The following is a 9,837-nucleotide window of genomic DNA, read 5'->3' on the forward strand; positions in this document are numbered from 1 at the left end:
CCATCGGAGGAGTTTTGCCAGAAACACCACCTCCTGCATTGCGTCGGACCTGACCATTTCCAATGTGAAATTCCCGGGGAAGGTCGCGCGCCGCTAGCGGCAGTGCGTGGGCGGGGCAGGGCGGTGGGTCACAGGGGAAGTAGAGTTAGTGGTCGACTTTTCTGGTAGGAGAGGAAGAAGCTGTGCTGGCGAGGGTGGGAACTGAATGACAACCCCGCTCTCTTGCAAACCACCCCCTCATATTTTCCATCCACCTCCTCGCTCCTGCCCTCCCCCGCCCTCCCCAACCCACGCCCGGGTGGGCCAATCGCTGCTCCGTATTCCAGGCGCTTTCTCAGGTTTCTGCTGATCTTGCAGCGCCCAGAAATGGACAGAGCGGACCCGCCGCCGCAGGCACTCTGCCCGACTCCAAGCTCCTAAGGGCTCCCCGCGCGCCGCGTAGCCTCGGCGAGGTCCTCGCAGGGGTGCAGAGAGCGAAGGGAACTGGAGAGCCATGTAGATCCAGGCTCCTACCCGCCCGCCTCCTTCGGGATCGAATCAAGGGCTCGCATAGTGTTAGGAGGGGGCGAGAGTGCTGTTTATCGTCATTTGCCTCGGAGCTTCGGGAGAGGGTGGTATTTTGCTTTTCCGCCCTGCATCCTCCGGAACTCCCTGCACTGGAGAGAGGACGGCGTCTCCAGGTTGCTGGCAACCAGTGAGAATGGGGGTAGGAAATGAACATTTTCGCCGTTGCTGCTCCGTAACGCGATTGTCCAACTGAGAGGGGCGTCGGACGAGCGGACCAGGGAGGCTAGTTTGCCCGGCGCGTCTCGGATGCTGGCTGTGGTGACCGCCGGGGCTCCCGCCAGGGCACTGCAAAGGCGACCTGCCGCATTCCCAAGCCGGCTCTCCGCGGACGCAGCACCGCCCCTGCGCCAAGCCTGCTGGCCAGGTAGGGGGTTCCCCAGCTCCGGGCCGCAGAAGCGGGGGTTGGGGCGCGGGGTTGGGGAGGCCGGGGGTGTGGGGATGCTGCCCGGGACCCGGAGCTTCCCCCGGTGTCTCTGGGCGCTTTTCCGATCTCTAGTTTAACGAAGTTGTAAACAGATCGGCTGTTGGGCATTGGGGAATGTGGGATGGAAGAGCCCCAAACTTGGATTTCCGGGTGTCTGCGTGTCTGTCTGTCCGTGTGTGTGTGATAACCCTAGCAAACGTCCAGTGCTTTCTCAAGCTAGAGGTCTGTGTTCTTCGGTGTCTGTAGGTCCGTCCCATCGGAATGCTTCTGATTTTCTACCCCCGTATCACTTTCTATTTCTCTGCAGCGTCCATCGATCGCCCTGGTGGGAGCTTAGAAGGCGGCAGGCGAAGAGGGGTAGGAGGGGGGAGAGCCGAGGAGAAGCAGAGAGGGTGGCAGGCGTGGGGATCTGCTGAGCCGGCACTGCACCGGGTCCTAGGAAGGCTCTCGGAGGGGAGGGGAGGCCAGGGCGACCCCCGAAGCGATGGCCCGGTCCGCTAGAACAGCACTGCGTTAAGGCTCCTCGGATCAGTAAAAATTATCTTAAAAAAGAAAGAAAAGAAAAAAGCCAACCCCAACCCAAATCCAACCCTCGGCAAAAAGCTGCACCGGCCAGCAGGCAAGGGGGATTCCAAATTGAGTGAAAAGCAGGGTGGAGGGGAAAGCAGCGCGAGGCGAAGTCGCATATCTCCCGAACTGCTCGCTTTGAATCCCCTCCCCCTGGGCGTGAGGGAGACTCGCACTCCGGTGGGGGGGCCGCTTGGGTCCCCCCCACCTCCGGCTCCTGGCTCTTTCCCACCCCGGGCTCTCTCCTGGCCTCCCACCCCCCGCGCCCGACTTCCACCATGACGGTGATGTCTGGGGAGAACGTGGACGAGGCTTCGGCCGCCCCGGGCCACCCCCAGGATGGCAGCTACCCCCGGCAGGCGGACCACGACGACCATGAGTGCTGCGAGCGCGTGGTTATCAACATCTCCGGGCTGCGCTTCGAGACGCAGCTCAAGACCCTGACGCAGTTCCCCAACACGCTGCTGGGCAACCCTAAGAAACGCATGCGCTACTTCGACCCCCTGAGGAACGAGTACTTCTTCGACCGCAACCGGCCCAGCTTCGACGCCATCCTCTACTACTACCAGTCGGGGGGCCGCCTGCGGAGACCGGTCAACGTGCCCCTGGACATGTTCTCCGAGGAGATCAAGTTTTACGAGTTGGGCGAGGAGGCCATGGAGAAGTTCCGGGAGGACGAGGGCTTCATCAAGGAGGAGGAGCGCCCTCTGCCCGAGAAGGAGTACCAGCGCCAGGTGTGGCTGCTCTTCGAGTACCCAGAGAGCTCGGGGCCCGCCAGGGTCATCGCCATCGTCTCTGTCATGGTCATCCTCATCTCCATCGTCATCTTTTGTCTGGAGACGCTCCCCGAGCTGAAGGATGACAAGGACTTCACGGGCACCGTCCACCGCATCGACAACACCACGGTCATCTACAATTCCAACATCTTCACGGACCCGTTCTTCATTGTGGAAACCCTGTGCATCATCTGGTTCTCCTTCGAGCTGGTGGTGCGCTTCTTTGCCTGCCCCAGCAAGACGGACTTCTTCAAAAACATCATGAACTTCATCGACATTGTGGCCATCATTCCTTATTTCATCACCCTAGGCACCGAGATAGCTGAGCAGGAAGGAAACCAGAAGGGCGAGCAGGCCACGTCGCTGGCCATCCTCAGGGTCATCCGCTTGGTAAGGGTTTTTAGAATCTTCAAGCTCTCCCGCCACTCTAAGGGCCTCCAGATCTTGGGCCAGACCCTCAAAGCTAGTATGAGAGAGCTAGGGCTGCTCATCTTTTTTCTCTTCATCGGGGTCATCCTGTTTTCTAGTGCAGTGTACTTTGCCGAGGCGGAAGAAGCTGAGTCGCACTTCTCCAGTATCCCCGATGCTTTCTGGTGGGCGGTGGTGTCCATGACCACTGTAGGATACGGTGACATGTACCCTGTGACAATTGGAGGCAAGATCGTGGGCTCCTTGTGTGCCATCGCTGGTGTGCTGACAATTGCCCTGCCCGTACCTGTCATTGTGTCCAATTTCAACTATTTCTACCACCGAGAAACTGAGGGGGAAGAGCAGGCTCAGTTGCTCCACGTCAGTTCCCCTAACTTAGCCTCTGACAGTGACCTCAGTCGCCGCAGTTCCTCTACTATGAGCAAGTCTGAGTACATGGAGATCGAAGAGGATATGAATAATAGCATAGCCCATTATAGACAGGTCAATATCCGAACTGGCAATTGCACCACAGCTAACCAAAACTGCGTTAACAAGAGCAAGTTACTGACCGATGTTTAAAAAACAAAAGCAAGCAAACAAAAAAGCCCCACTTAGCAGCTCAAAAGACTTAAAAAAACAAAACAAAACAGAAAACCTAGTGACTCCGTCACACTTTGTAGATACTTTACTAAGTAGACTTCTAATGCTCTATTTAACTGTCAATGCATTGTTGCATTGAGGATTTTGGGGGTGTTGAACCAGAAGCTTTCAAGATCCATGACAAAATAGACTATTTTCCTGTTATTAAAAAAATGGGAAAGGAGAGAGTATTTTCTAAAACTGGCTTAAAAAGATTCAGTCCATGAACTAGTCTAGGTGAAATAAGAATCACATGCTTCCCCAAACTGAAACATTTTTAATCCTTTGACTTCTTTAGCTTTTTTAAAAACTCAAAACCAGATGATCACTTAGAAATATAAAATTGAAATTTGCACGGGACTCCAGTCAAAAAAAACTCTTTGCAAACTGCACAGCACACTGAAGATAGTGCATCAGGTGTATTATATGTAAGACGATAGACCAGGCAAAATGGGCAATGAACACATATTTTTATTTTGGTCAACTGAACTCCATATTACAAGGTGAAAAAAGAAAACTCCAATTACTTAAGACTGGTTCACAAAGCACCTTATAAATCGGATGCTGGTCCTGATCTGTAGGGATTTCCCCCGGGTTCATTCTCTTTCTAATTTAGATTATTCTCTAATAAAAAGATAACTGAATTAACTTAATTGATTCATCTGCGGTGCTGCTAAATTTTCTCAACTGCAGATGAGCCAAATACAGGTCTTTTCTCACCAGGCCTGCACTCTGATCCCTGGCTTTCAGAACTGGATGTAAAACCTTAGTCTCCTTATTGCAAGAGAGCACAAATGAAGTTCAATGTAAGCATGTTTGAATCTGATAACAATTTATTTTATAATCGCATGCTGAGAAATTAACCCAGACAGTAGGGCATAAGCTTAAGTTGAAATTGATTCTTCTGAAAATAGATCCTTTTTCATTTGCATTCACCAAAAGTGCACTCCTCCATTTATTAACTATTTTATTAGTAAATAAAGTACTGTATTTAAGTGCATATGTTAGTCAGATGGGAACAATAACTTTTTGGAGCTCAAAGCATGTTCTCTTATTCAGCATTATGGCCTATTTGACTAAGATGTACCTTGAATTAATTAATGCATGATTTCAGTAATAAAAATTTAAAAAGTAATAAAAATTACAAGTCTGTGGGATGAAAGGCCCAATAGAAATTATGGGGGGTGGGGGTGGGGGCACTCAGTCAATTTTCCTGCCTTTGCTCAGGGAAATACCAGGGTTTTGTGCAGGTGTAGGCGGAGAGAGGACCAATATGCCCATCCCTTAAAGGGAAGTTATGTGAAAAATTAAATAAGTCATCAAGGTATATATAGCAACACCTAAGAACAAGTATTCTTTCTAGCTGAAGACAAACACAAGCAAAACAAATGAACAAAAAAAAGGTGCAATCCTGCATGCTTTTTGGTGCATTCTTAGGATATAAATGAAAATGTTTCTCTATTGTATGCATCCAAAGCAGAGCTGAATTTTTTTTCTTTGCAGTCATGATTTGAAGTCTGTAGAGACTTCAGCCCTCCCCTTGAGGCTCCCTGAAGAAACTAAACCAATTGATTTAATAGTTGCTTAGTGCCTTTATCCTGTACCCACAGTGAACTGCAGAAAGTGCCTCCTTAACACAGCTGAGAAGTTAGGTAACAAAAGTGGGGAAGGGTTGGGGCACAGACCTTTTTCTTTTTCTTTTTCCATTCTCACGCTCTCATTTCACCACTGTGAGAAGACCACACCACCCTAAACCCTGGAGAGGAGAGACCCACGAGGGTGCTGTCTCTCTGGCCCACTACTGGCGTTGGTCCCTTTGACAGCCTGACGCTGGATGTGAACTGAGACCCATCTTTGAACGGGTTATGAACTGTGAACTTGTTTTTTCCTCTTCTCTACCGGAAGCCAAGATAAACTTTTTGGGAATTTGTTTCCTATCGAGGGCCAGTTTGGACACACAAGGCTTCCTCACGTCCAAGTGTAGTGTTCCTGGCACCTTTCCTTATTCTTTCTCTGTTAGCACAGCACTTTGCAAATCTCTCTGATGGTCCGATCTTTTCAGGCATCATTGTGGATGTGGGAACACTCAGTTCATAATAACCTTTCCTAGGTTTTCCCTCCTGGTCTATCCCTTCAGATATGTCCTATGATGCTCCTATGATCTTCCCACCTGGCAGTCACTTCACAGGCTAAGCATGTAGCTTCCGCTGCCCTAGTCACCCAGCCCAGAGAATGGTGGGGACCCTGTTCGCGGCTGAAAGAGAGCCACGGAACACAAGCGTCTGGAGCTCGGCAGCTGTCCACCCGTGGAGAAGCACTCACAGCCTTTTTAAGGACTCTGAGGTGGGGAATCTTCATTCTGCACTGAGCATGTGGCTGCCTGTTACCTGACATTCTGGCCCAGCTTCTTCTGAAAATCTGTCCTGTTTCTCCCACCCCTTTCCCCTATCCTGTCCTAGAACTAACAGTGAGGCACTCACCCTAGAAACTCGAGTTACACCATTCTGGCTAACTCGATTGAAAGAAAGAACGTGGACATCTTATTTTCCTATGTGACTTCTGTGAATCTGTAACACGAACACAACGCACATTGTGGAAGATGAGGGGCCAAGAACTGCACAGCATCCGACTACAGGGCATTAAACCCTCCCATGTGGTGTCTTCCTTCTCGTCTGAACCTTAACTCATTCTGGCGATTCCTTTCCTACTTGCTTAAAAATCCCCAATTAGGAAAAAAATGCCAACCTTCCCCCAGTCCCGGGGATATCTTGATCTTTCATTTCGACTTCAAGGCCTAGTGCACACAGAACGTGAAACACCGCACTCTGTCAACAGCAATAATCCACTCAGTACTGTGGGATGGATGGGTTAACGGATGAGAAAATGGGACCAGGACTGACTGGCTACGTGGTATGCTCACTGTGGTTACACCCTGGACTGGTTGAGTCTTTTGCATGTCATATAGAAAAAAAAGTGCTGCATGCGGTGAACCTGTCAGCCTGGGACTGGGGATGAGTTGTTGTTATGAGTTTGGGATGGTGTGAGGAAAATGAGCGCTGCTTAGCTCATCCGTAACTCATCTCAGTAAATTAAGAATGGAGCACAGGGAGTATCTGTGTAGCATAGGCATGCAATGTTTGACCAAGCTCTTACCCCTCGCAGTGGAGCGTGTTGAAATGTCTTTGTAGACCTGAAGGTGCACTTAACGAAACTGCCTATTAAGGAATGACTATTTTTTGGTTTACTTTTTCATATTATTTTAGCAGGCTTTGTACCTTTTCTTCTCCTTCCTAGGCATTGAGCTCTAACAGCTCATGTCCCGACTATGTGTTTTCTCCAGAAGGAGAAGACTTCTGATGTGCTGATAGCCATAACTCCGCTCTTCCAGCCTACTAGGGCCCTAGTTCAATAGGGTGGGAATGGAAGGCTTGGTCACGCCAGGCTGTTAGCCATCCCAGAATCTCTGAAGTGGTTAACTTACCTGAAGTGATCTGAATCAGAGAGACCAAAGACATTAATTTCCTCTGTCTTCAGATTTCTAGAAGACAAATTCTAGCCAGGAAAACTTTCTGCTTTTGCATCTCCCTTTTCCCATTTGTGCACAACTCCCCTTGCGCCCCCTGGAGACTTGATTTCTGATTTTCAGTTATATGAGTTCATTGGGAGTGTGTTCATGGGTAAGCCTTGCAAAATCAGATAAACTAATAGCAAGTTCTTGTCTGGGATTCTGGCCAGTGGGCAGCCATGTCCCTGAAATGGAACTGTAGGGCAGGTTTAAATTCAACTACGGTGGACCTAAAGCACAGGTGGTATCACAATCCTGATTTGCTTGAAGATTTTAAAAAATACATGTAAGTGGTAAATGAAGAGTACATTTTTAAAGTAGAAATTTGGTTTTAGTCTATAAAGGGCCTTCTTCATGTTGTGCATAGTGACACATTTTTCAAATTACTTACCATCTAAAAGTGAATAAAAATAGTTTCCTAGCCCTCCCATTTAATATAGGAGACCTCAAAACACATGCTTTTAAACAATTTTCCGTTTTAATTTTTAGTTCGGTAGATTGGATTGAACAGAAAGGAGAAAGAACATTAGCAGAAGGCACTTTCCCATTTTCTCCCAGGAATGACTTATTCCTGGGGTGCTGAGAACTGGTGGGTGGTAACCATCCATAGTATAAAATTGTTAGAAAGAATATAAACTGCCAAACAAGCATGTTATCTTCAGGCTTTTCCAAGCAAGAATGAAGTCTTTTGATGTTTATGTTCATTTTAAGAAGACGAACAAACTAAAATTTTAAGACCAGACATAACCCAAGTTGAATTGTGATCTCAGGAGGTGATCTCTCATCCGCCATGTGGCATATTATTCCTTGTATTTATATCATGGAACTTCAGGGTATATGTGAACATGTGTAGCATGACTCAGGTAAACCTTAAAAGAATGTATGTTACTTACCATTTTTGTAAAGAAGCAAGCAGGAGCTGAATTGTTAACCAAAACTGTTCCATTACCTTGGGTCACTGTGAAAACTAATTCAGGGTATAGATGTAAAGTTTAGAAGCCTTGGGATTAAATGCCAGCCTCTTTGCTCAGGCAAAATGACCTTGGGCTTTCTTGGGAAGTCCAGCATGTATGTGAGGGGTGAGGCCCTGCTGACCTCAGGGCGGTTAGCCTTAAGGAGATGAACCCTAGTCACAGTGATTTTCATTTAGGAGCTAGCTAGGAGTTTACTTTTTATGATGTGAAACTTCAAAGAGTATAGAAAACCTTTTGTACCACAATCAGAAAAGAAGAAGAAATGGTGTATGGAAAGAAAAGAAAAGAAAACAAAAGATCTCTTGTAAAATCTTCCAGGTCAAAGTTGTCTCCTCTCCAAACCTTGCAGAAGCACCTTTCTTCTCTTCAGTGCACTGTTTTGGGACTGTTTATGCAGCAGCTATAAGTAGGCCACATGGACTCCATGTGACATGCCTCTAACAGTAAAGATAAAGTATTACTGAGGATAAAAGTAAAAATTGAGTAGTATTAATTCAAAGTGCACCATCAGGACAACAAACCATTTAAGCTGAAAAAGCGCTGTTTTATTTCTTGAGTTTGCCAGTTGCTTCCACCTTGAGTTAAGGACCTGTCTCATCTTCACCTACTGTGCATTTTCCCTTCTCTAACTGTGTAATATGTCAGGTCAAGGACATTGAATGTTATGAATTGAGAACCTAATTGATGCGCATAGTTTTCATCTATGCAATTTTACTTGCTTCTGTCACTTTATGATCTGTTCATATTTGGCATCAATTAAAGATAATTTTTAAGGATCTTATCAAGGAATATCTTGGCTGGTCATTTGTCTCCTGTTTAACTGGTGTTTTGGGGGCCCTTTTCTTCCACCTTCTTCTGTGGGGTCTCTTTGACTAGTGTGATGAATCCAAGATCATGAAACAGCCTTGTTTCCTTTGGCCCACATGGTCTGTTTCTGCTGTCCAAGGACATACCCTAGGTTTACATTTTGAGGATAAATTCAGTTTGGTCTCAGGTAAGATCCCAAGTGAAGGCCTTTGGAATTTGGCCTGTGGAAGTTAGGATGGAAGGAGGATCAAGCTTTTAAAAGAAAACAAGACATGAGGCTCAGGGGAGCAAAGTAATTGGTTATATTCACTTAAGCTGTTTTGATATGAAACTATTTTTTATGCACAGTCTGAGAAGCTTTGCAGGAAGGATAATTGTGTGTGTGTGTGAGAGAGAGAGTGTTTGTGTGTGTGTAACAGTGTTGTGGTCCGGCATCAGCTGACTTGATGGTTGCAGTGTGGTGTCAGGAGTGATTTTGATATGTAAAAACAAGTGGTTCCTATCAGTTCTTTACATAGGCTCTTTCCATGTAGTTCTACATGTGGTTCACATTTCTTTCTTCCTGGTTTTTTTTTTTTTTTTTTTTACTCCTTACATCTCCTTTTGATTCTTCCTGAAATTTACATCTTCTCTTTTCCTCCTTGTGAATATCACATTTTCTACCAACTCCTTTATGTCAGAACAAAGAAGGGAAGGTGCTCTTGATAGGGGTCTGTTACATGCTAAATGCACTGGGTGGCTGGTGCATCAACATACAAGAGTACTGCAATGTGATAGCTTCATGTTGCAAGATTTGCAGATGAATCTTGATTTTGCTGTAGAAGTTGCCACTGAAAGTAGACTACAAAGCTGGGCGGGCTGCCCATGATTTTTCTGCTGTGGTCAGGAAACAGGCCAGGCTAAGCTCTGAAAGAGGAGGTAAGAGACAACCCAAACCACACCAACAGCAGTGGATGTTTCTCAAAGTTTGGTCTTAGAATGGTCTTCGTGAAGCAGAAACAGATAGAACCAGGTAGCTGCTAGGAATAGAGCTATAACTGGAAGCTTTGTTGTTTACAAAGCTTTAAACAAAGTCAAGTCAGTTTAAGGGGGAGAACAGACAGCAAA

General features: G+C 47.0%; 1 protein-coding gene across 1 annotated transcript; it reads left to right on the forward strand.

The window, feature by feature from the left end:
- Nucleotides 1-362: 362 nt before the first annotated feature.
- KCNA1 (potassium voltage-gated channel subfamily A member 1) lies at nucleotides 363-8,704 on the forward strand. Its single transcript, XM_035255480.3, has 2 exons — nucleotides 363-931; nucleotides 1,299-8,704. The coding sequence occupies exon 2, from the start codon at nucleotides 1,837-1,839 to the stop codon at nucleotides 3,322-3,324; it is 1,488 nt and encodes a 495-aa protein (XP_035111371.2). The 5' UTR covers nucleotides 363-931; nucleotides 1,299-1,836; the 3' UTR covers nucleotides 3,325-8,704.
- The last annotated feature ends 1,133 nt before the right edge of the window (nucleotides 8,705-9,837 follow it).

Source organism: Callithrix jacchus, chromosome 9 (genome assembly GCF_049354715.1).
Source record: "Callithrix jacchus isolate 240 chromosome 9, calJac240_pri, whole genome shotgun sequence".
Classification (NCBI taxonomy): Eukaryota; Metazoa; Chordata; class Mammalia; order Primates; family Cebidae; genus Callithrix; species Callithrix jacchus.